Here is a 22,540-nt window from a genome sequence, read left to right as displayed (position 1 = left end):
ATAATAAAAGAACATAATATCTAGAAGATTCTCTTCATCATGAGATCTTTGCATACATACTATGTGAATTTGGTTTGACACAAAGGATAGACATGAGACAACTAGATGTCATTTGATACCTAAACAACACAACAAGTTGTCAGACACTCTTCTTTGTTCAAGGACTTGTGTTGATCCTACGATCACTTGTGTTTTTGTTGCCCCAGCAGGTCTTTGTTATTCATCATATATTTCACTGAACAGAGAAGCAATGTCTAAACCAGACAGATCCAATCTGGAGGGCAACCCTATACAAACGCCAAACTTGCAGGACCTAATAGAAAAAACAGGCAAAAGATCCAAGACATATAGACCACAATTGGTAACGACACTGAATTGTCCCAAGACTCTCATGGGCTCCATGGTGCCACGCCAAGAAGCCTAAGCGCATTCTCGAAAACCTGTCTTGTATTCTCGTAGAGTGCGAGTCTCGCTTCATTAGCAGCTTCGAGGCCGGCCCAATCCTTCTCATCGTCGTCGTCAAGAGTTAGCATCAATTGATCGACAAGTCGTAATAAGTATCCGACAATGAACGATGGCTCCAGTGTTTTAAAGGAGCCATGGACAGCATCTGGATATTGCAGGAGTATGCGTAAAAGCTCAGAATAGTCTGCTGTTTCCAGTGAAGTATGATCCAAAGTGGTATAATCGAACTGCGTGGGCTCTGATCCTAACTGTGCTAGTAATCGGGCGTAGCAGTTCTGGATGGCCGCACCTGTCTCTCCTTCAAGAGATATCATCTTCTTGGGATCGATCGCATATGATGTAGTTCGCTTGTGATAATGATCCTGGATGAAGAGACCAGCAAGACTGAGTTGCCTCACTGAATTTTCAGACTTGTCCACATAGGACGCTTCTTCGTCATCCTCGTCAAGACCAGCATGCGACATCGATCGGCAGCCGTCCAGGTAGTCACTCAGCAGTGCAGCTTCCTTGAGTTCTTCTGGGAGGCCATTGATCTTGGCAAATGGTACGTGTTGAATGCGCTCTGCAAGATCATGTCTCCCCATGAGCTCAAGAGTCTTGGTAACTCGGTGGAAGTGCATTTCTTGCTCCATTGCAACGGCATAGATCATCTTGTCAAACTTGTGTTTCTTGTATCGGTCAAACACTGCAGCAAGATCGCGTAGCAAGTAAGAAGTCGTCCCGTTTCGGTATCGTAGTACTGCAAGTGAAAGTCCTTTTGCGTCGTGTTTAGGAAAATCGATTTTCCACGAGTCTTCGTGCTCTTCGTATATGCCCTTGTCCTTCAAGATCTGTTCCACTTCGGCGATAGACTCGGCAGTCACCTGCGACTCCCCAGAGTACTCATCAAACGTTACTCCGAGTTGCGCATACGAATCGGTGTAGTCCCTGACGGTAGCATCACGAAACCGTTGCCATACTGCGATTGCTTCTGGCTCTTTGTCCTCCATTTTCTTGAAGAAGATGTCTCGCTCAGCATACAAGCCCCGTGACTCAATATCGGTGACGTCTTGTCCTTTAGCTTTTGCAATCTTGCATTCTTCCATCTCTGGCTTGAAGAGATCCTGTATCTTGTGGTTTACTTCAAGGAGGTGGCGAAGTGGCTGCTTAGCAAACTCATTTTCTGAACCAAACCTCTCCCAACCAGCTGCAAGAAGACCAATCTGTTTCCCCCAATCCCCTAGGTAGTTCATCTTCACAACATCCCATCCCATGCTAGCATAAATATTAGCGATATATGTGCCAATCAGGGTGCTACGTAAATGCGACACCTGAAACTCGCTCGCCATATTCGGGGACGAGTATTCCACGATGACTTTCTTCTTCGATCCATCGGGCGAAGCAGGATCGGTCAAACCGAGTGATGTGTCATATCCGTACGAGGTGCTCCTGTCACTGATGTATGACAGTAAGAGGCGAGGGAGAGTATTGGGCGAGAAATACACTTGCAAGCGAATACCGTCACGTAGAGGGCATCCAAATGGTGGTGTTCTTGGTAACTGTGTGCGATTACATGTCAGTGACGACCATCGTCTTTGTGTCAAGTGATCGTACTTTCTGGAGAAGATCTTTCACCAAATCTTCAGGCTTGACATCCTTGAGTCTAAGCCTTGGAGCAACAATTACAAGGTCGCCCATTCCCGTGACGTTAGAGGTCTGTATGGCATCATAGGCAACCATCCGATCGCAGTGAAGGAGCTTTTCCAGCGTATCGGCAAGATAGACTCGAAAGATGTCCTGCGGATTGTGCACAATGTCTGCGCCAGGGAACTCCGGGATTGGTGTATCCAGTCCTACCCTCCCAAGAAGGTTCTCGATGCCGCTGACGGAACAAGTAGTTGCTGCCATAGCCACGATAGTACAGTAATAGTGATGAGTTTTGCAAAAGAGATGAATCAGAGGTCGAGTTTCCGGCTGCCTCGTGGTCCCAACTGGTCAAGCTGAAAAGGCATGGGCGCCTGAAGCCATTTGAACTGCAAGCAAAGGAGTAGTCGGGTATCAAGACTTTTGTCATTGGAAAGCCTCATGTTGATAATTCAGTATTTCATTTGCTGGGGAAGCTTCCACGCCGCTTCGATGTTGCCCAACCTTTAGGCTGCGTGATGTGTTGGCACTCGCATATAGCACCCGTGATTCGTCGTAAATGAGGCTGCCAGATAGTATTGGCTGGCGAGAGACCGGTGAAGAAGAGCACAATAACATTACAAGTCGTGACAGCGATAACATCCAATAACCATTTGCAATATCCTTTGCCAGCAAGAAAAGTATCACTTGTCATAAGATGACGATCTTGTTGCCCAAACCCGAGTTTTCGGTTGAAGATGCTGCTGCATGTGACAGCAACTGAGAGCCTCAACCCGGCAACACACGTATTTTGAGGCCCGAGGCAACCCTTGCGCTCAAAAGATTACCTCGGCATCTTGACAAATCAAGACGTTTCATTGTGGTCGCCTCGTTTGAGAAATGGCAGCGTGACCATAACCGTGCTATCAAATAGCAGTCAGTTCTCTTGTTGTTTTGGATTTGATGTTTCGCAATGCCTTCTCAGAGACTCGCTCAGTCTGGGCCTTTGGGCTGCATCTGTACATTGTCTTACGAAAGCTCGTAACAAAGTGACATTGAAACAAAAGTGCATTCCAACGGGCCATTCCTCCTCGCAACCTGCCGGTCGCCTTCTCGAATCAATTCACGGTAGGCTACTGGCAGAACTCCGAGCATTTTGTAGTTTTGATGCAAAGAGCTCCCATAGCTTCTTGCTGTAGCAAGACACGTATGGGCACAGAAACCACAGGATCCCAGGAACGCATATCACGTTGAAGATAACCACCAGAGTAAGGTAGCCCGGTGTTGAGGAGGAGTCTTGGCTGTCTGGTTTGCCAGCATAAACTTGTGCAACCAAGTTCAAGATAGCTAGGACCTGTTAAGTTTAGCCTCAGTCGTTCAATGCGTTTTGAGTAACAAACTTACAAATGCCGCAATGGTGATCTGTTGCATCCTCTTGTCTCGTTTCTGCCTTTCTTTCGCATGGTGATTTTCCCTCTACTCATGGTCAGTATACCTCTATATTGTGTGGCGTTAGGCCCTAAGGAGTGGAATAGGAGGCCAAGTGAGAGCTCACCTCGCGCCTAAAGACTCTCTCTTTCTCTTTCAGTATCCTAAGATGGCCATCGATGTCGCTGAGCTGGCTGCAAGAGCTTTTGATGCCTCGCAAGGATCCTAAAGCACCATAATCGCCCTGCAGGCCTTGCCATAATGGTCCCTGAAGTAGTTCCTTCTGTCCAAGCATGATATGTCCCGCAAGGAAGTCATTCACCTTGCTCGCGATATTAGAGTTGAAGTAAATGATCCTGTCCAGCAAATCTGGAAATCGCTTTTCCCAGTGCTGAATTTGTTGACTCGGGACTCCTTGAGAGTCATCTCCTCGGGCAATGTTGGTCTGTGAGATGTTAGTTGAAAAAGAACACAAATGGTATTCGCGAATTCCCAAGTGACAACATTCTAAGTAATCTCTAGTATGAAAATAAGGTAACAAACTTACGTAGCGATCAAGACTCTTGCCGAACCAGTCTTGGACATTTCCGTGATACTCAACTATCTTCTCAAGTTCCTTTTCAAGGGATGCTAGTGCATATGCTCGAGGTGAACGAGTTGTCCCTGTGGCCTTAAGCTCTGCTTGAATGATGATAGGGTCTTCTGATGCCTCAACTAATTCCTCTTCTGCGAGTCTCGGTTCTTCCTCGAAAAAGTCGTCGTCCAGGCAAACCGCTGTCCAATAGCGCTCACTCCGGCCCGTAATCACAAGTGAATAGACAGCTTCATGTAAAACAGCCCTCTCGTGAAAGGAGGTGTTGACTTGCTGATCTGCAGTGGCTGTCTCGTCTCTGAGATACAGAAAATCCAGATCGTACCGGGCCCTAAGATACTGATTCCCAGACAATGTACGACTGTCTTGGTTATCTTGTGTACCAATTGCAAAGAAAGGAAGGTTGAAGGAGATGACAAAATTTGCAGCACCCCACCAGTTCTAAGAAATTGGAGCCAAAAGTTAGCGAAGCGGACTTGCAGTCAGAGTAGACATGTTGTCGAGTGCACTTACAGCGTCACTCAACGATAAATCGGCAATTGGGTTTGGATTAAGATAACCTGCGAAGAGCTTGCGAAACCCGGACACGTGTGATGCAGGTGCTGTTCTCAGAAGTGCCAGTATACTAACACCGTTGGGGTTACTGATATATCTAGACGCAGTAAGGGTGAGCAAACTGACATCTACGTGAGTGCCAATGGAGTGGAGGTTAACTTACATCCGTCGAGAGCTACCGGGAACTTTTTCAGGCGAATCCTCGCAGAACCGCTAGATTAAACAACTGGATTAGTTACCTGGGTGTTATGTGATTCTGGAAAGGAACAAGCAACAGAAGAGAGCATTTGTACCTTCTGCTGTACGATCTCATAAAGCTCGACATTATTCACAATGCGGCCATACGCTCGGCGAGACTGCCCATTTCGTGGATGGATTAAATTGCGATCTGAGACCCAGGCTTTCGGTTCTTGCGTATCTTGCAATCGGGAACTGCTAGCGTCATCTGGCACAAAATTTCGGAGTGTGAAATCTGCCCCCTCGCAGAATCCTTCAACAAGCAAGACCCTGCGTTCCCATCGAGGCGAGCTTGGGTAAGGAGTCATGAACGCAGGAATCTCATCGATTTCAAGACCTGTGGCATGTAGGACCTCGAGATAAGCCTTATTCTCATCCAGAGGGATGATCATGACTTTGTTTCCAAACCTTTTCCTCCACTCGTCAGACTCGTACCAGTCTCCCCATTCAAGGGTAGTGGCTTTTACACGTTCGAGATAGCCGCCGATCGTGGGGAATTTATATGATTCTCGAGGTGGTTCTGGCTTTGGTAAGCTCTCAACCGTGGATGCCATGTCTCGCTCGTGGTCAAAAGGGCCTCGATCCTGCTAGATCTCACCATATCAGTCACCTCACAGCACTAGTAGAGATTACACTGTCCATCAGACAGCTATTAAAATAGGTAACTATGAGAAAAAGGAGTACGCGTCAAGCTCTTGCCCCCGTGTTCTTTAAGAGCTAAGTCCAAACGTGCAAATTGTGAGTGGCACGTACTCACTCAAGAAGGGAATAGGTTCTAAGGCAAAATGACTATAGATCCAGCACGAACCCAAGAAAGGTTCTGAGACGCCCGATAGTCTCTTTGACTTATTTATCTTTCTGTAAATTCTTAGTGGGCTGTTCCCCAAGAATGTTGGTAGGTTGTTGTTTCGGAGCTGTATTCCAATGATCAAGCGCGACCATGGACTCTTCGAGTCTCGCAATTCGGGCACCGTGGAGTACTGCAGTAAGGGCATGGATCAACACTGACTTTCATACCACCGTGGCCACACTGGCACTAGAATTCAAGTGTTAGCAGCTGTATATATCTAAAGAAATTCTGGCTATCTCTTTCAGACTCCATATTAGGCACTCACGCAGATCCAGATCCAGACTGCTCTCCTGACGTTTCGAGGGAGACTGTTCTTGCCGAGGGAGAATCGAGGAACTAAACTGACTTGGCTTGTCCAAGCCTGAGTTGGTTTTCGAAGGTAGCTGCAAGAAAGTCCAGTGCTGTTTGATAGGGTTACTCTGCATAAGAGAGATAGTAAAATTTGCCCTTTTCTCTGCAATAGGTAAACTCCATAGGAGCAACTCGGAATTTGTGGCTCTGCAGTGTGACTTAAAAGTTGAGAAAGTTGTCGGTGCTGTACTTCGATGAGAACCATATCAGGCTTTACTCTGGGGTATCAAGCTTTACTCTGGGGTGCCATGAAACTGACATCAGCAAGCAGGCTGGCCTCAACACCCTTTCAACATAGCCATCAACCAGCGATTGGATGGCATTGTAATTCGAGCTTAGCCATAACAACACGGGGATAAGCGCCTGGATAATACAAACAAAAACCAGAGTGATTTCGACGCGGAAAGGTCCAGTAGAAGGTAACACAAACAACATGATTCAGACTGGACCAGAATTACGAGTAATTCTGGTCCAGTCTGAAAACTTTCCATGCAGAGCCGTGCACTTATACATTGTGAGCCTGGAATGACCATGTGGCGCCCCAGCAAGGGATTGTATGCAGGGGAGGCATAATTACTTTGAGATGATCCTTTTTAGTCTGAGGGCTCGTGTAATCAACTCCAGGCATGATAGCCGTCCGAGACTCATGCATTGTTGAACGTCTGAGGCCAAACAGAGACGACGATTGTCTCTTGCTTGGGTTCGTGACGGTTTGTATTGTGTCAAACGTGGTGCGAGAAGCTGTTATATTTGTAACAGTGGACGGTTACTCAGTGAAACAGGAACATGTTTGATGAACAGTTGTGTAGGAGGCTTCCAGGATATGGAAGCGAGATTACACTACCGCGAAGGAATGTGATCCAACAGTCAATCGGTCGGTGCGACCTTGTCCAAGCGGCCCGACGGGGAGAAAGGGGGGAGAAAGGGGGGAGAAAGGGGGGAGGGAAGGCGAACGCACAGATCGATGGCCAGGAAATAGGTCGAGACTCAGGCAATAGAGGTATCAAAAATGAGCATTGCTGTCAATATGCCAGCCTTTCGGTGATGTTGCAAGTTACAAGATCAGAGAATGATAGCAGATGTACATCATGGATATTGGTATGCAGCTGAGGCTGAGAGATGGACAAACAAGCAAAAAGCAAAATAAAGGAGCGATCCAGCGCGGCACTTTGAAGCTAGTCTCCACCTGGCTACGCTCATAAGTTGATGGTGATGAACGAAATTGCTTTCTAGATATTTATACGCACTTATTACATAGTAGAATAAACAACAGTAAAATCATAGGAACAGAAGGTGCGGAGTAGGCTTATATATATATATATGTACGAGAGCTGGTTCCCTAGGTACTAATTCATCGAACCTAACAGTTCTGCAAGGTTTATACAGGGGGTATTCTCCTTCCGGCTCTTCTAAGTGCCCTCCTCACTCTCCTCCTAAAAATGAAACCAATCAGTCGCAGCCGTAGAATATCCCATACCGCAGCTGCAGCAAATCTGAAATAGCAAAAGAGATCTCCCAGGCACTTCATTTGCTCCAAAGCGGTTCGATAACTTGCTGACACGCGCTTAGACATATGGCAACCGAGCTCAGCAAGGTATTGGGACACATCTGCCCAGAATGGGACGAGGCATATGACAATGCAAATGACAGAACTCCCCCCTATGAGGATGAGAAATCCAGGCGAGGCCAACCAGTTGCTGTCCTTCTGTGGCCGACAGGCATATATCTGAGCAATCAAATTCAAGATGCCAAGGACCTGTGAGAACGAGTGTTAGTACACAACAACCCTCGGTCAGGAACGGCTGGAACATACAAATGCCGCGAAAGTAATTCGCTGATTTTTCTTGGCTCTGTTCGCTTGCTCCTTCACGTGGTCATCTTTTCTCTATAAACCTGTCAGTCCAGTTGCGCGATAATTCCAACGCTATAGTGCCGTTGGCTCATGGTACTCACGTCGCGTCTTGCCTCGGTGCAAGTCTTGAGGAAACGCCGCAACTCGCTATCTATATCGCGGAGGCTATATAAACTGGCGATTATATCGTTGAGAGACTGCGATGCTCGTTCTTCGTTATGCACGCTTTGCCACAACGAGTGCTGCGGTAATCCATCAGAGCTGATGACAAGGTGGTAGGATAAAAAGTGCTCGAGCTTCTCAATGATTCGGGCGTTGTACTGGATGACAATGTCGAGTACCTCTAGGTACTTTTTTCTCCAATCTTGAATTTGCTCAAAGGCCGCCGACTCAAATGGCCCATTGCGCGATGAACTCTGCTAAACTCAAACGTTAGCCGTAGACATTATCAGGAGCAGCACAGCCGTGCACCAGGTTCCTTCGCCATGCAGTACATATTCTTAGTATCCTTATAAGACTTACATGGCGGTTTAAACTGGCCTCGAATCGGTCCTCGATGTCTTTGTGGTAATCTGCGACTTTCAAGACAATACTTGCCAATGCAGCAAGAGCATAGCCACGAGGAGACTCAGTCTTCCCCTCTTCCTTGAAGGTTATAGGATCTGTACTTCCGGCCACATGTTCGGTATCATCCTCAGAAGAAAGTCTCTGATCATCGGTGTTGTCGAAGAAGTCGTCGTTGAAGCAAGCTGCAGCCCAATATTTGTCGCTGCGGCCTGTCACCACAACTGAATAAACAGCTTCAACCAAGTATGGTTTGTTTCGAAAAGCATCATCTTCGTCGTAGAACTCCGGTTCACGACCCCCGAGTTTTAAAAAGGAAAGGTCATATCGACGTCGAAGTTGAACTTGGCCATTGAAAAACGATCGAGTATCAAGGAGATCTTGGGTACTGATGGCAAAGAAGGGAAGGCTGAAGAAGAATATAAATGACCTTGCACCCCACCATGTCTTTTAAATCAGCAATTAATCAGCAAGTCATGTCATTCGAATGAGTGTGTGCCAAGATTCACTTACCATCTCCCTTGATCGAATGACTGGCTTTGGGGAGGCTGTAATGTAGTTGGCCAATAGCTCTTGGAAGCCAGGAACTTGTGAGGGTGGTGTGGTACGAATGATTGCCATGACACTCGCTCCGTCGGGTTTGTTGACATAGCTTAAATCCAATCTTGGTTAGATATACATACTCCGATCAGGCTGAGGTGGGTGAGTTGACTTACATGCGGCGGGGTGGGCCTATCTCGACTTGCTGGCCACTCCTAACAAAGGGCTGCAGGAGGGTCAGTATCTGACTGTAACTGAGGCCTAACTATAGGCTACTTCTGATATTCCATAAAATAGGGATGAGTGACTATACCTTCTTCCTTAACACCGCATAGAGCTCTCTCCTGTTCAACACTCGTCCAAAGTTACCCCCAGGGTACCAGTCTCGATCAGATACCCAAGCTGTAGGGTTTTGGCTATTAACGGTATTGATGCCCTCTGAGGCTGCACTGTCGAGGATATGGTAGGCATTATCACAAAACGATTTCACCCGTTTTGCCTGGCCTTTCAGCACGCGTGATGACAGGTTGGATTGAAAGAAAGTCAATACATCCTCTTCAAACTCCTCGCCAGTTCCTATTCTGAGCTGTTCCACTAACGCATTGTCTTCAGTTGGGGCTACAGCATTGGTTTTGCTGCAGTATTTCTTGGCCCACTCGTCAGTCTGAGACCACTCCGCTGTCCAGTCGAGAGTAGCAGCAGTAAAGCGCTGAAATGCTCCTCGAACCGCAGGTAGCTTTCTAGGCACTTTGAATGCTCCGGGTGGCTCCAGAGGTTCTGGCTGCGGGTGCATTACTCTTATGGGCGGGCTAGCCACGGTCCCTTCTGTCTGTTCCGTATCAGTTAGCAATGGAACAAGTGAGCAACTCGACGAAACTCAACAAACTCATCGTCTCTGTGCCCACTAACACCCAGTCTCCTTTAAGAGCCTGGGTGTTGACTCCTGGAAATCAGGCATCTGAACTTCCTATAAGTCATTCCGGAGCTCTGCCGGACCTGGATTCACGTACATGTCAAAGATGTCGAATTGCGATAGGAAATCCAGTATAGAACGATAACTCTTTGAGAATATATAGGATTTGAGGCTTATATTCCATCCGAAAATCCAAGTATAACCTCAGGGTAACCACGGTGTCTTTGCTGTCAAGAGCGTGTGTTGTATCGCTGAGTGTCGCAGTTTGGACAGCGAGGCATTCCGCAACGAGGACACGGATCGACGCTCACTTTCATCCCTCCATGGCCACAACAGCACTCGAACTCGTCAGTTGATATGAAGGCAGGGTGGAGGTTTCGGAATAGTGTTGACATACACAAAACCATATCCATACTACTTTCCTCCTCGGGGGTCGCACCCTATATGGTGTTGAGGAGACTAAAACTACAAAAGATTGCCTTGTCAACCGATCAACGATTCAATCAATCATACAATACGATGAAGGGGGCTTAGAGGATGATAAAAAAGGCAGCGGAAAAGGCAGACATACGTTGGGCTTCGCTGGATGGCCTCAGTTCGTCTTGCAGCCCGATTACACCGGCTTCTAGGTCATCCTGTGGTCTTACATCCTCGAGCTGATTCTCTGTGGTTTCAGATGAGCCTCTGATAGGAGGTGGGTGTTCCTTGTGATCTGTTTGGCTGGTAAGTGTCACGATGGCAGAATCCCCGAGTCCGCGAATGTCTACCTCGTTGTCTTTCCGATGCAAATGTCCAATTGGGTACAACAGCTACCCAGCTTCGTGATTGGAGGTAACTGTAGTGTGTCGACATTGGATCGTTTTAAACAAAAAGGCTATTATGCAAATGATGGTAAAAATCGGATGGTTCGCCAAAGCTCAAGACTCAACTTTTAAAAGAAAATTGTTCCCACTGGTTAGACAGAGGCGCTTTGGTGATTCTCTATCTGTCTCATAGTAGTCTTACAGCTACGGTAACCTCAACCAGCTGATCAGCCTATAGATCTCCCCAATATTCTAAGATTGAACCCGAACAGAGTTCAATGCAAACACAAGGCGACAAAAGAAGGACACCTGCTCATCGAGTCATGCAGTATTGTCCTGCACGCCATGGTAGTACAGGCGCTCGATCTGCAGGCTTTGATGTGCCACATCACCCATTCCTCACAACTAAAGAATGAGCCACCCCTGTCTTGCAGCCCTCCCCATCTTGCCTCCGAGCCGGTCTGACGAAATGTCAAGGCAATCATATCTCTTGGATGAGAGTTCTCATGTATCACCAGGAAAATAGCGCCTCGGTACTGTAACAACGTAGTTGGCAATACATGCTCATCGAAATGATACATAAACCCTTTAGTTTGATAGCATGCACACAGATGTTTGTTCAGATCTCGAATGTTGCTACCCTAAACACTCAGCACTAGTTTCCACGGGGAAATTCTGTGATAGGATGTATTGTCGGGAACTATCCTACAAAGAGAACGACAGGGACGGTCGATTCTGAGTTCGGTGATATGGTGCATACGTAGTAAGCAACCTGAAAAACTACAGGGTTGCTGTTCGCTAAGACCAATTGTATCTTGCCAACACAAACATGGAATTTATTGATAAGTCTGGGCTTAAAACCGCCAAACTCTCGTTCGTCCCAAAAAAATGGCCAGGCATTACGAAACAAAGTACTTTGCCTTGTTTTAGATGTAATATAACCAACCTCAAGACCATGGTGCAATAGACAAAACTTACCCTGATGATTACCAATGCAATGTGGTTACATCATGCTGTAAGGGCCCTTATACGGGTTGAAGCAGCAATCCCAACAAGTAGCAATGGAAAGCTGCATCCCTGGTCAAGTCTTTGTCCGCAGTCGTTCATCAGATTGCTTCAAGGGGTTCAATCTGGATGAAGACTCTTCCACACCGTTCTTTGCTTGTTCACCGATTGTTGTTTAGACGAATGTTCCATGATTCCGTTCTCCTTGAACACGTGCTGATTAGGCTTGCTTGCCATCAGAAGATGCATGGCTTGCCCCCTGGGCTGCTTGCGAGCGGTGAGTCGTGCGGTGTAAGCTAGCGTTCAGATAGTATAAGCCTTTGCAGCAATTCAAAATACTGTACCAACGAAAAGCTTTTAGTCGGTGTACTAGCAGGAGGCAGACTCTTGGGAAGCAATGGTTCTTGAAAGGTTTGTTGAGGTCTTGGAACAGATATTAAGTGACTTATAATACCAGTGAGATCAGTCACAATTAGTATTTTGCCTCATCTGATATATCACATATAAAATACCGCCCCTGCGGCTATGTCTCACGACTGGTTCTGATGTTCCAGATTGCCCATGGAGTTCATGACAACAGCCCCCCAATCCAAATAGCCGTCGAACCATATCGAAGGATCGACCCCCTGGAGCACCTCCGAGGCCCACGGCATTTCAGGGTTCCAATCCGGTATTATGAACACATCAGGCTGCGCATCCTGGCCCATGGCCATTCCTGTGCCACCGGCTCCGGTCTCGCTCGTGATACTGCCTCCCATCTCCGTGTCTCGGGTCTCATCATGTATCTTCAGCGCTTCTGTCCCAGCCGCGACGATCTCGGCCCATCTTTCCAACTTTGCCCTTGTGATTTTGACTTTTATGGCGCTCATACTCCAGAGATTGTGATCCGAAGAACCAGGCTCTGTTGATGCCATCTGGAATGATGTGTTGGCTTCTTCAAACCGCGCACATATTGCCGATAGTATCTCTGTGACGTCGAGGGAGAGTCCTGGTTGGGTTTGGATCTGTGACCGAAGAGCAGCCACAGCAGCTGGTAGCCTCGGGTCTGTACCCTCCCGGAGTGAGATCGGGCTGGTTTCATGAGAATCTCTTCCCGTCGTCACTGACGGTGTTGCAACTGATGGGCTGACACTCGCCGAGTATGCGGAGTCTGCTTTGTAAATCTCATCATGGGGGTGTCGCGCGCTTGTGTCCTGTGGCATTGGTGTAGTGGCCTTTGTCAAAGGAATCGGCGCAGTATACTTGGCCCAGCGACCAAGCATTGTCATCCCGTAGACAAGTTGTGCAACTACCGGTGTTGTCTGGTTGTAGAATTCGGGAATCGGAACCATGAGCCAATCGTCAAAGAACTTCTTCAGTGCGTTTCTTGACTGGTAAAAGATGTCCAGAGCTGAAGCAGCCCCTAATGTTGGAGATGTTAATGACTCTGACATGGAGATAATTTTAGGGGCGTCTAGTATAGGAGGTTCATATAAACGGAGCATGGCCGTATTTAGAAACATATTTATCACTCCTGCAAAAGTCAACATCAGTAAATCAGAAACATTAACCCCACCAGTAGTAGAACTCACTGTCGTTTGTAAGCTCGGGAGGTAACCCACTCCTGATCCTGTCAAGTTCGTTATGGAACGCAGAAACGTAGGCTGATAATGGTGCTGCTGGGAGGCCAACAATCTCTTCCGTAGGGTCATCAGGAGCATTAAGTTGTGCGATCCTCTCCGTCAAGTGCTGAACGCGAACAAGCGTTACAAGGCGCATGTCCGTGTCGTACTCCCTTTCTTGCTCAAGAACAGCCAGACATTGTTGGATGTATTTGGTGTACCGCATGGGTTCTATCCGTAGGAACCCGAGAGACATCCTATCAACAATTAGTCCCCAAAATCGGTTGCTGATAATAATACAACCCACGATGAAGATAAGTACCATACTCCCAATAAGGCTCTCCTCTCCTCGTTAGTTCTCGCTGCCGGCTGGAACGGTGTCACAACCATCAAGCTGGTCCGCTCCAGAACCGTCGGACTGCGGTGTAAGCCCAACTCACCCACGAGAGTAGAGGCCAAGGCGATCAAGTTGTTTAGCTGTGCGTGCATGAAGCAGTGATACTTGTACCACGCAATTATGACAATGATTCCAAGTAATAAGTCCAGAGATCGCTCAGAACGGATGAGCATGTGGTCTGCTATGTATTTCATCAGATGATACATCTGAGCCCTCATCGACCTTAGACTGCGATACGACGTGACCATGCGGATGGCTGACATAAGGAAAGGCCGTGTTGCCTTGAGTTTTGCTGCTGTGACGCCATCAGGGATGATGACGAACGGGTGAAGAGCCTGCAACTCTTTTCGATAGAGCTTCAAGAGCTCCTCATCTGAGGCCGGAGGAGGGGGAGCCACTCCACTGGTCTGTCTGCATATACATTGTGGAGGAGCATATGAGTTGTAAGTATCAGGTATCGACCACTCTGTTGTCTCAGGAGAGAGTGAAGAATCTCTCTCTTTCGTTGAAGGCTTCCTTTGATCAGCAGTGGTAGGGTCAACTTCAGTTGGGATACAAGTAGTATCTGTTGCAAGGTCGGCATTAGTGAGACCACCTGCTTTGAGAAGATTGACTAATCCATTTAGTCTTTCTTCTATTTGAGCAGTTCGTCTAAATCATGTCAGTGACTGACGATATGTGGATGCGATGTGTCGTTGGGGTTGTATGATAGCTTGACTTACGATGGTTTGACAGTTCTCTTTTTCCGGGGTCGATGAACCTGCTCCGTACAATTCTTGACTAGTCGTTCACATCTACAAAACATGTGTCAGTCCCATTTTCCCTTTTCAACCGCGGTCCCGGGATTAATTATGGAGAGGCTCCGTAATGCCGGCCGAAGATCCGGCCATAGGCCTCCGGAAATCTCGGGACTTTCGGAGCCGCATCCCACGTGGCTCAACACGTCCGAGAAACCGTGGAAATGTGAAAAAAGGGGTTAAAAATAAGCTTACCTATCGCACTTTGATCCAGGCGTATTATTTGACCGTATACACTTGGCTTTCGCGGTAGAGCACTGCGCACAAGCAGCACCCCATTTAGCCGTTGCGGGCTTGGGCCTGTCTGCATTGGAATGGGATATCATAACCGTGATCTGCTGTGCATAAAGAGCTTGCAGGAGAAGAATGGAAGGCGGTGTATGCTGACAAGTCCGGCGGACTTTTGACGAAAAGCAGAAAAACCCGGTTCTTTAAGTCGTGTAGTATTAGTTAGTATTTATCAGTAGGTTAATAAGGGAAGATGTCGAAACCGGGATGGGGCCTTGGAAAGTCCGGTTGGTTTAGGGTGGGTCCAGGGGTTCAGCTCCAAGAGCCTCATAAGGCCATGTCGGTCGGAATTGGTGAGTGAATGCCGGTTAAAGCTTAGAAATACATTGATAAGAATCACAAAAGCACTTAATCGAGTCGCTGGATCAGTGGAGGTGTTATATCAACGTGTTCTTCTTACCAGGTATCAACCATTAAAGCTGGTGATGTTGCATGATATCATCAAAGCTCGATTCGAAATCCGCTATTCATACTTATCAGCTCCACTAACAAAAGCATGTGCTGGAACGCAATTTTCATGAGTTTATCTGAGCTGCTCATGCCAGCGGGTTATGACACAGCCAAGATATCTATATAAGCTCCATTAACGGGTTCCTATGAAACTACTCATCTCTATGAAAAACATCCATCACTGAGAGCAACGATCGCCCAAAACGCAAACGTCCAACTCGCGCGAGACGAAGTGAACGTTTAAAGATAACATTGTCACATCATATGGGCCTACAAGGGACAATATTGAAAGACCAAGAGCCCTGCTCAACACGCGTCATGGCATGTTCAAGCTGAAAAGAGCCATCATGTGAAAGAGGGTCGGCATTAACTCATCACGACATGTGAAAAGGCACTCTCATAAGTCGAATAGTTGCATGCTCTTGTACTCAATGAACTGATCGCAAAAATCGAAACGCATTCTAACAAAAGAAGCCCCTTATCGAGGCACCTGATACAAGCTCCTAGCCTTTGTACGCCCGTATGTCAAATACACCATATGATGATACATGCCGTCCTGGAGTCGTTATGTTGTGAAAACTCCCCGAGTCGGCTTACACAACTCCAGCAGCCCGACAGTTCCCATAATTCTCCGCATCTCCCCCATTCTAACTTTACTTGGACCTCGACACACCAGCGCCAATCACTCCAGGGAGCTTCTCCTCACCAACGCTGAAGAGCATGCCAATGGCCATGTACAGAATGGTAAGGAGGGCAATGGTGAAGCCAGCGAAGAGCCAGAATTGGACACTGATGTCCTGCTTCTGGCACATGTTACCACCCCAGTGAGTGACACTGCCACTCTCGGACTTGGTAACTTGGCAGTGGCAGGCGAAGCAAGAGTCCTTGCTTTGGCCGTATTTATTCAGGCACTTTCCATGGCCTGTACAGTTGCCAGTAGCTTCCATACAGCTATCCTCCGAGGTGAAGCATACAGCTTTAATTGGGTTCGAAGGCTTCGCGGGTGTGGTAGAGGTTTCGGCCGGTGACTCGGCTGTCTCTTCAATAGACGAGATAACGGTCTCAGCCTGTCGACGTCGAAGCTCTTGATCCTTGTCGGACTTGTCCTCAGAGTCGACGTCGACGGGTAGGAAAACCAGGATGGTCTGTAGTTCGCCCGACTCGGCGAGCTTCTGAAGCTTGTGGAGCTCGTTTAGTAGGGTAGTGGGATGGTCACCATCCTTATCGCGTCGTTAGAAAATAACTCGGTGTAATAGAAATGATAGGATTTAGTTACCTGGGCCCTGCTGTATGACGCATAAGCAGATTGACCATTGAAACACTTCTCGTCCAAGGCAGCAATCTGGCTCAGGGGACACTCGGGCATCTTGGCGAGGACATTTGCGAAAACCTCGGGATGCTCGCCATTCTCCTTGCTAATATCCGTGGTAAAGTCGGGCTGTGTGTTAAAGAGCCAGCCAAAGAATGATTCGTATTCAAAGGAGGGCATTCCGTCAATGGTAATAGCGAGCTGGCGCGGCGTCGCGGTCTTCTCATCGGAAAGCAATGGCGCAGGGACCTTTCCATATTTGTTCATTAAAGAGACGACACGCCCTTCATCGTCGGATGCTGTGAGATCGCGAAATGAAAAGTCCTGTCCCTCGGGGGCGAGGCGCTGGTAGAGGATGAGACGGGCTTCGCTGGGGGTGATACTCGTCGTAGGCTCGATGTGATGGGATCCTCGGAGGATATAAACTTTGGTACCGTCAGCGGCGGGCTGTTGAGATGCAGCAGCAATGCCTGCAAAGGCTGCACTGAGCCCAATGTTGAGCTTCATTTTTGATGCGGATTGATGAAGCTTGGTTGTCTTGAGGCTGGAGGCCAGGCTGAGATAGCTTAACGTCGCAAGCTTGATACAGGCAACGCGAATCCGGGATGATGCACGTGTTGGGTTGCGGCCGGGTCTCGAGTTGTTCCGTCATACAGTGCGTCAGCCCCCCAATTAGAGTGTTACAGTGGCGATTGAAACAGTGTTTAGGGTATTTGACACAGTCTCGCCAATTACACTATCAAGCTAATCGTAACCGCGGGACAGCAGCTTATTGTTGTAATTATTGTTGTCGACATTGCCACGATGCATGCCATTCCTTGAATCACTAATCTAGTAGCGAGACTAATCGCATCTTCTTTTCTTATAACTTTAACACTTTTCATTCGGTGCCCTCGCCCGCGGCAGCGGCAGAGGAGGCGATATGTTAGCTCGGCAAGCTGTTCTGCGACAAGCAGCTCTCCCCACGACGAGGTTCAAAACCCAACGAACAGTCGCCAGCCAGATCCGACCTCTTAGCAGGCGTATATCTTTCTTGCCGTGGCGTCAAAGGCAATCGGAACCTATACCAGTCTACTTCTCCAAACCCGATCCTTCAACGAACGCCAACAGGGTGAACCCAGTCTACCCCAGAAGCGCAAACCAGGTGGGGGGCGAGGAAGTCAAGAGAGCACTGAGAAGGGCAAAATGGACCATCTTCCGATATCGACTACGGTATGTCTGGCAGAAGAAGCTGTCATGGTTGAGCGAAGCGCGATGCTAACACTCCCCGAAGCCGTGCGATCTTCACAACTATTGTGCTCTACGCTTGCTGGCAAATCTTCATCGCCGTTGTATTCGATCCCATATTCGACTGGGCTGACGCAGAATGGGAGGCGCTGTCTGAAAAAGAGAAAGCGGAAGCCGAGGCCCTCCACGACCCTGACGAACCGTTGATATTTCTCCCTTTCCCCTTCACAACCAAAGAAGTTAAGCAACCACCATATCGAGGTTCAGATCCAGAGTGGCAAACTTTCGTCAAAGTCAGCCAGGACAAGAAGCTTCTTCAGGAGATCAAGAGTGAGCGAGGCCCTTCCGAGGAAGATTCACATTCTAACGCATGCATAGATGGTCTGGCAAACGAGATCAAGCGTGGCGTTGAACGGAACCCTGCCTTCAATAAGCTTCTTGGTGGAGAAATAGCTGTGAGGAAGTACTGGCTTGACATAATCTTCCCGCCTGCTCCTCCACCGATACACTATGTCTCTGGGTGAGTTTTCAACCTACACATGATATTCGTCTTGCTAATTCAATGAAGAATCATGATCGATGAGGAGGGCATTTTCTGGGGTGATCGACCCATCGACTCGATTGCTGCTAGCTTTCTTGCCAAAGCACTTTACCCCAAAGCTCTTGCTATGGGTTGCTGGACCTTTGTCAGTTTCCTAACGAAACAAGTAGCGCTGGATATCTCAAAAGCGATCGGTTTAAGTGAACCTGATCCCCCAGAATCTGGCTGGCACCAAGTGCCAGTGGGAAACCTCCCTGGCATAATTCCTCCTCCGGCTGCCACCAGAGCAGCAGTCCAGCACGACCCCAAGGCACATACCGCACATCTTCCCCCAGTCTTCAACGAGATCATCAGCGCTGCATTCGGTCCAGACGCGAAACTCGATCCTCGTCTTCAAGCTGCTAGCATGGCTGGTGCTCTCGCCTTTCTGCGACATTGGAAGCCTACCAAGAGTCTGCCCAGCAGGGGATGTATCAGAGTTGACGGTATAGTCGAACTCAAGGGAAAGACAGCGGTCATGGCAGTTCTCGTTGCGGGCTACTACGATCCCAAGACACGTCAGTACGTAGCTGTCCAGACTATGCTCAAGCACTTGATGCAACTGAGACAACGGCCTGCGCCTGGCTAGACTTGTATTATAAGACAAAATAAATTTCGATAGTTACGCAGGACTTAGCATGACGGGGCGCATGGAGCAGGTTTGGCTTGAGATACCATAGGAGATTTAGAATATCAGTGTTTGATATTACTTTGTTCTACCCTATCCACCTAACCAGTGCTGTGAAACGACGCAGCATAAACGTTTGGATGCTCCCTATGAGCCTATTCCTGAGGCCAGTTCCACAAAGAAAAGAAGAAGAAAAAAACGCATCCGTATACCCGCCCAACACCAGTACCATCCCATGCCTTCCCATATCCTGCTCATAAAAGGCATCGTTGGATATTGTTCGCACTCGCAAACGCTTCCTTCATCCTATTCAGAGAACTAGCTACCAATACTAGATTTAGTAAACGGTCTTGTAATCGTCCATTCAGATGCCTGCTTTCTCCCATGCCCTAACTGATGACGTTGGTAGTGTTAATTCCTCAGGACATTGATCGAGATGGTGAAGACTTCTAATTCAACCTCTGGACCGCCCGGAACACGCTCATCTCGCGGAATGGCAGCGATGAGATGTGACTCGAGTACGTTGAGCCCTGGATGTAGCATTGCCTCGAAGGCGCGCTCGTGAGGTAGCTGGCCTGGGGCTTGGTGATGAATGGGCTTAAGCGGTTGCTTGTTAACCAGTGTCCAGAGGCTGTATTGTCTAGTCTGTAAATGGCTGGGTATTGCGGTGACGGCAAGAATACGGGTGAGATGAGGAGGTAGGTTAAGAGTGGCAGCCTGTTCCATCTCCTTGGGGTTGGGTCTGATGGTTGCCAGTACAGGACTGTGTGATTGAAGAGTGGGGTGAACCTGAATCTTCATACTCTCAATGAGAGCATCGTCGATACCTGTATTTGTTAGTGTTTGGCGCTTGTAAATGTGTTTGGGTGAATTACCTTTACCAGGGCGACGAGGATGCTTCTGGTCCATATACCCATTAACAAGCGGATTGTTGATTGGTTGCGGTGGTGCCACAGGCACAGGAGCAGGGACAGCGACGGGAGCAGCCGCAGGAATCGCGGGAGTCGCTTGATTAGGTGCAGCGCTAGGCGGTTGTGATGTAACTGCTGGCGATGCCCTTGAGGCCTCCTCTGCCTTGAGAGCACTCTGTACAGAAGGACTAGGAGATGGCACAGCAGATAACGAGGTGCTTCTAGCCTTTTCCAGTTGGGGATTGACGGCTTGAGCAGGCGTTGAAGTACGTGCCGTGCTGTTCACAGTTTGACCATTTGTTATCGCCTCCTTCGATTGAGCTGGCGCTGGCGTATCAGCAGAATCTCGTTGACCTCCAACATGGATTGTGATCTTCTTGGGTCCGGGTGTAGGCGTCTCACTGGATCCGCCAACCTTTAACTTGATCTTTGGTTGAGAAGGTTCAGTTACAACAGCTTGTGCTTGTTTTAACTGATCATAAAAGAATTTCTGCAACGCGGTTAGAAATGTTGACAAACGCAAGCAAAATGGTACTGACCTCGAGATCCTGCGCAACCAAGTAGATTTCACTGCCTTCTTCATTGTAAAAGTACGCGTTGGTCCACAATAGCTTTGCCTTCTCCTCAAAAGCGGCCCATGACTTGAAATCGCTAACTCCAGTTGAACCACCACGACCGTGGAAACCCTTGACCGCCTTCTGCAGTTTTCGGATCGACATGGGGTCACTGATAACCTTGAAATACTCTTTGAGAGACCGAGGCGGTAGGTTAATGAAAGCTTCGAAGTAAGGGCCATCGTATCCAGGGTCTTCGCGTCGGATAAGCTCCTCGATGAGCTTTTCCTGGGCTTGCTGAAATGACAATCCTTTGTAGGGTACATCTTCATAGACGTGGTCTGGCTTTGCGGCGGGCGCTGCTGGCTTTGGGGTCTCTTTGCCTCGAGTGGACGCCCTTCGACCAGGTGTACGACCAGGTGTTCTCCGCTTGAGTGTAATGGTTCGTCTACGAGAGCTTGGCGCCTCTTCTTCTTCCTCTTCATCTTCCTCTTCATCCTCGTCTTCTTTTTCTTCCTCGGCCTCGTCGTCATCTTCGTTCTCGTCATCGTTCATTTCTTCGTCCTCGTTGTCTTCATTGGCCTCCTCGCCATCATCATCCGGGAACGGGGTCGGCACAGCCTGATAACCTCTAACATGATATGCCGGATTTTTCTTGGTCATGTAATTGCTGACAGCCTTTCTCAATCGTTCCGCGTCTTCGAATATCTCGGTTGATCGAGGGTAGAACTCCTTCGCGTTGCTGATCATGCGCTTAAAGTAGCCCTCAAGCTCGGACAAGTTCTCAAATTCGCCATCGTTCAGTTTCTGCTCGATCATGGATAATGAAATGGGCATGCGTGTTTGTTCGTAATAGTCTGCATTTTCCTCGCGGGGTGGAAGTTCTTCGAAATTGGTTGCGACAAGACGCCCACTATAAGATGAGTCAGTACGGTAATGATAATTGGAAATCGTGTGGGAATTACGCTTTGTCGGCGGTTTTTCGAATATGCTCTAGGAATGACAGGCCATATGTAGTTGTTGATTCTCGAGATTCGCCTTTGGAAAGATCGAAATCGCCCTGGAACGCAATGTCAGTCAATAAATCGAAGGGGTGATAGTTGAGTGAGAGGTTGTCAAAGTGTGCTATGGGGGATCTGCGCGAACTGAAAGGACTCAGAATCGCGAGAAGCGACAAGTCAGACTTACAGTAAGTCTGCGACGCTTAGAGCCTCTGTCGTCGTTGTCGACCGTGGCAGCACCATTGGCTTTGCGTTTGCTGTCCATTGTGACTATAATCGATAGGGTCGCCTAATCGAGCGCATCAAAGATAATTACGGTATATTTTCCTTGAGGATTTCGTTGGGACGCAATTGAGGATCGCAAACCTGGAGATCGAGGTCGTTTGCGACGGCGCTTGTGTGGATTTTGACGCGTGCGATCCAGTGGTCGCGTCAAGCAAGATACTAAGTCCAGGGTTGGACCTCAAAAAACAGGGCAGAAATTAGAGGATGCACCGTATAAAATGCACCGTTTGAATGTTTTGCAGGCTCCCGTTTTGCTTTAGGCTATCGCGGGTCTATGCAGGCCCTACAAATGCTCCGATGCTGGCGATTTTGATGTGGTGGTAAATGGGGCTGGCTTCCTTGGAGCTGAGGGCGAGGTTTGGAGGCACATTCAATGGATCCAATGCCAGTGGTGGAGGTACGGTATCCACTTCGACCTACCGGGAGCTATTATGTGTGCCTGAAAACGGTTAAGGCAACAAGGCAGACAATGATAGTAGATTCAACAATATTGAATGTCAACGGACAATAAGGGCTATTACTCGGCACAATTCATGCATATTATAATTGATAGCGACGACTCTGTGGTGCTATTGTTCTCACAAGCTTCAGGTCTCATGCATCGAACTTGAAAGGCACCCATGATACGAATTAAAGGAGATCGCCTACGCTATGATCGCTTCATATGTATCATGAAACCTGTACTTTGAACAATATGAACAGTTGAGTCCAAATCGATCTGATGATTCTCGGAAGTAGGTAGGGAATAGGTGAAT

At 48.1% G+C, this 22,540-nt stretch overlaps 8 protein-coding genes across 11 annotated transcripts; 1 reads left to right on the top strand and 7 right to left on the bottom strand.

The window, feature by feature from the left end:
* Positions 1-94: 94 nt before the first annotated feature.
* On the bottom strand, positions 95-2,463 carry FOXG_01089 (arginyl-tRNA synthetase). Its single transcript, XM_018377827.1, has 2 exons — positions 2,059-2,463; positions 95-2,003 (listed from the first exon to the last, which is right to left on the bottom strand). The coding sequence occupies exons 1-2, from the start codon at positions 2,350-2,352 to the stop codon at positions 390-392; spliced, it is 1,908 nt and encodes a 635-aa protein (XP_018233621.1). The 5' UTR covers positions 2,353-2,463; the 3' UTR covers positions 95-389.
* Positions 2,464-2,587: 124 nt separating this feature from the next.
* Positions 2,588-6,929, bottom strand: FOXG_01088 (uncharacterized protein). The gene is made up of 10 exons (XM_018377826.1): positions 6,658-6,929; positions 5,995-6,584; positions 5,637-5,915; positions 4,936-5,466; positions 4,806-4,855; positions 4,601-4,739; positions 4,043-4,528; positions 3,623-3,940; positions 3,472-3,543; positions 2,588-3,421 (listed from the first exon to the last, which is right to left on the bottom strand). The coding sequence occupies exons 4-10, from the start codon at positions 5,431-5,433 to the stop codon at positions 3,191-3,193; spliced, it is 1,794 nt and encodes a 597-aa protein (XP_018233620.1). The 5' UTR covers positions 5,434-5,466; positions 5,637-5,915; positions 5,995-6,584; positions 6,658-6,929; the 3' UTR covers positions 2,588-3,190.
* A 452-nt stretch (positions 6,930-7,381) lies between these two features.
* Positions 7,382-9,317, bottom strand: FOXG_01087 (uncharacterized protein). Its single transcript, XM_018377825.1, has 6 exons — positions 9,213-9,317; positions 9,010-9,148; positions 8,455-8,943; positions 8,034-8,351; positions 7,894-7,965; positions 7,382-7,836 (listed from the first exon to the last, which is right to left on the bottom strand). The coding sequence occupies exons 2-6, from the start codon at positions 9,115-9,117 to the stop codon at positions 7,459-7,461; spliced, it is 1,365 nt and encodes a 454-aa protein (XP_018233619.1). The 5' UTR covers positions 9,118-9,148; positions 9,213-9,317; the 3' UTR covers positions 7,382-7,458.
* A 502-nt stretch (positions 9,318-9,819) lies between these two features.
* Positions 9,820-11,348, bottom strand: FOXG_18010 (uncharacterized protein). 2 transcript variants are annotated; one of them, XM_018398051.1, is made up of 5 exons: positions 10,717-11,348; positions 10,521-10,661; positions 10,347-10,414; positions 10,047-10,287; positions 9,820-9,865 (listed from the first exon to the last, which is right to left on the bottom strand). In XM_018398051.1, exons 1-4 carry the CDS (start codon positions 10,799-10,801, stop codon positions 10,180-10,182), a joined length of 402 nt encoding a protein of 133 aa, XP_018233617.1. In that variant the 5' UTR covers positions 10,802-11,348; the 3' UTR covers positions 9,820-9,865; positions 10,047-10,179. The 2 variants fall into 2 exon arrangements, with proteins under 2 accessions (XP_018233617.1, XP_018233618.1); XM_018398052.1 differs by lacking the exon at positions 9,820-9,865 and having other exon boundaries at positions 10,058-10,414; positions 10,717-10,895.
* Positions 11,349-11,425: 77 nt separating this feature from the next.
* FOXG_01086 (uncharacterized protein) lies at positions 11,426-15,211 on the bottom strand. The gene is made up of 5 exons (XM_018377824.1): positions 14,748-15,211; positions 14,478-14,549; positions 13,666-14,406; positions 13,329-13,615; positions 11,426-13,270 (listed from the first exon to the last, which is right to left on the bottom strand). The coding sequence occupies exons 1-5, from the start codon at positions 14,876-14,878 to the stop codon at positions 12,288-12,290; spliced, it is 2,214 nt and encodes a 737-aa protein (XP_018233616.1). The 5' UTR covers positions 14,879-15,211; the 3' UTR covers positions 11,426-12,287.
* A 128-nt stretch (positions 15,212-15,339) lies between these two features.
* FOXG_01085 (uncharacterized protein) lies at positions 15,340-17,220 on the bottom strand. Its single transcript, XM_018377823.1, has 2 exons — positions 16,567-17,220; positions 15,340-16,510 (listed from the first exon to the last, which is right to left on the bottom strand). The coding sequence occupies exons 1-2, from the start codon at positions 17,104-17,106 to the stop codon at positions 15,944-15,946; spliced, it is 1,107 nt and encodes a 368-aa protein (XP_018233615.1). The 5' UTR covers positions 17,107-17,220; the 3' UTR covers positions 15,340-15,943.
* Positions 16,983-21,449, top strand: FOXG_01084 (uncharacterized protein). 2 transcript variants are annotated; one of them, XM_018377822.1, is made up of 4 exons: positions 16,983-17,811; positions 17,873-18,156; positions 18,205-18,346; positions 18,395-21,449. In XM_018377822.1, the coding sequence occupies exons 1-4, from the start codon at positions 17,522-17,524 to the stop codon at positions 18,993-18,995; spliced, it is 1,317 nt and encodes a 438-aa protein (XP_018233614.1). In that variant the 5' UTR covers positions 16,983-17,521; the 3' UTR covers positions 18,996-21,449. The 2 variants fall into 2 exon arrangements, with proteins under 2 accessions (XP_018233614.1, XP_018233613.1); XM_018377821.1 differs by having other exon boundaries at positions 17,331-17,811; positions 17,873-18,346; positions 18,395-19,353.
* On the bottom strand, positions 18,406-22,138 carry FOXG_01083 (uncharacterized protein). Of its 2 annotated transcripts, XM_018377819.1 has the most exons (5): positions 21,688-22,138; positions 21,465-21,559; positions 20,485-21,412; positions 19,910-20,435; positions 18,406-19,861 (listed from the first exon to the last, which is right to left on the bottom strand). In XM_018377819.1, the coding sequence occupies exons 1-5, from the start codon at positions 21,763-21,765 to the stop codon at positions 19,446-19,448; spliced, it is 2,043 nt and encodes a 680-aa protein (XP_018233611.1). In that variant the 5' UTR covers positions 21,766-22,138; the 3' UTR covers positions 18,406-19,445. The 2 variants fall into 2 exon arrangements, with proteins under 2 accessions (XP_018233611.1, XP_018233612.1); XM_018377820.1 differs by having other exon boundaries at positions 20,485-21,559.
* Positions 22,139-22,540: the final 402 nt, after the last annotated feature.

The sequence above is a fragment of the Fusarium oxysporum genome, chromosome 1 (genome assembly GCF_000149955.1).
Source record: "Fusarium oxysporum f. sp. lycopersici 4287 chromosome 1, whole genome shotgun sequence".
In the NCBI taxonomy this organism is placed as follows: Eukaryota; Fungi; Ascomycota; class Sordariomycetes; order Hypocreales; family Nectriaceae; genus Fusarium; species Fusarium oxysporum.
This window is presented reverse-complemented; position numbering and strand designations above follow the sequence as displayed.

Excerpts from the sequence above, each read along its gene's own strand:
- FOXG_01089 (XM_018377827.1), bottom strand. The coding sequence starts at position 2,352 with ATGGCAGCAACTACTTGTTCCGTCAGCGGCATCGAGAACCTTCTTGGG. Across the intron at positions 2,004-2,058 it reads TGAAAGATCTTCTCCAGAAA|TTACCAAGAACACCACCATT; the intron begins GTACGATCACTT and ends AATCGCACACAG.
- FOXG_01088 (XM_018377826.1), bottom strand. The coding sequence starts at position 5,433 with ATGGCATCCACGGTTGAGAGCTTACCAAAGCCAGAACCACCTCGAGAA. Across the intron at positions 4,529-4,600 it reads ATTTATCGTTGAGTGACGCT|AACTGGTGGGGTGCTGCAAA; the intron begins GTAAGTGCACTC and ends CCAATTTCTTAG. Across the intron at positions 3,544-3,622 it reads AGAGAGTCTTTAGGCGCGAG|AGGGAAAATCACCATGCGAA; the intron begins GTGAGCTCTCAC and ends GACCATGAGTAG.
- FOXG_01087 (XM_018377825.1), bottom strand. The coding sequence starts at position 9,117 with ATGGCAATCATTCGTACCACACCACCCTCACAAGTTCCTGGCTTCCAA. Across the intron at positions 7,966-8,033 it reads GCACCGAGGCAAGACGCGAC|AGAAAAGATGACCACGTGAA; the intron begins GTGAGTACCATG and ends ACAGGTTTATAG. Across the intron at positions 7,837-7,893 it reads GAATTACTTTCGCGGCATTT|GTCCTTGGCATCTTGAATTT; the intron begins GTATGTTCCAGC and ends TCGTTCTCACAG.
- FOXG_18010 (XM_018398051.1), bottom strand. The coding sequence starts at position 10,801 with ATGTCGACACACTACAGTTACCTCCAATCACGAAGCTGGGTAGCTGTT. Across the intron at positions 10,415-10,520 it reads GCCATCCAGCGAAGCCCAAC|TTTTAGTCTCCTCAACACCA; the intron begins GTATGTCTGCCT and ends AATCTTTTGTAG. Across the intron at positions 10,288-10,346 it reads TAGTATGGATATGGTTTTGT|TGCTGTTGTGGCCATGGAGG; the intron begins GTATGTCAACAC and ends GACGAGTTCGAG.
- FOXG_01086 (XM_018377824.1), bottom strand. The coding sequence starts at position 14,878 with ATGATATCCCATTCCAATGCAGACAGGCCCAAGCCCGCAACGGCTAAA. Across the intron at positions 14,407-14,477 it reads AAGAGAACTGTCAAACCATC|ACGAACTGCTCAAATAGAAG; the intron begins GTAAGTCAAGCT and ends GACATGATTTAG. Across the intron at positions 13,271-13,328 it reads TCCCGAGCTTACAAACGACA|GAGTGATAAATATGTTTCTA; the intron begins GTGAGTTCTACT and ends TGACTTTTGCAG.
- FOXG_01085 (XM_018377823.1), bottom strand. The coding sequence starts at position 17,106 with ATGAAGCTCAACATTGGGCTCAGTGCAGCCTTTGCAGGCATTGCTGCT. Across the intron at positions 16,511-16,566 it reads CGTCATACAGCAGGGCCCAG|GATGGTGACCATCCCACTAC; the intron begins GTAACTAAATCC and ends CGACGCGATAAG.
- FOXG_01084 (XM_018377821.1), top strand. The coding sequence starts at position 17,522 with ATGTTAGCTCGGCAAGCTGTTCTGCGACAAGCAGCTCTCCCCACGACG. Across the intron at positions 17,812-17,872 it reads ATCTTCCGATATCGACTACG|CCGTGCGATCTTCACAACTA; the intron begins GTATGTCTGGCA and ends CACTCCCCGAAG. Across the intron at positions 18,347-18,394 it reads CCGATACACTATGTCTCTGG|AATCATGATCGATGAGGAGG; the intron begins GTGAGTTTTCAA and ends AATTCAATGAAG.
- FOXG_01083 (XM_018377819.1), bottom strand. The coding sequence starts at position 21,765 with ATGGACAGCAAACGCAAAGCCAATGGTGCTGCCACGGTCGACAACGAC. Across the intron at positions 21,413-21,464 it reads CGAAAAACCGCCGACAAAGC|TGGGCGTCTTGTCGCAACCA; the intron begins GTAATTCCCACA and ends CTCATCTTATAG. Across the intron at positions 19,862-19,909 it reads TCCTCGTCGCCCTGGTAAAG|GTATCGACGATGCTCTCATT; the intron begins GTAATTCACCCA and ends TAACAAATACAG.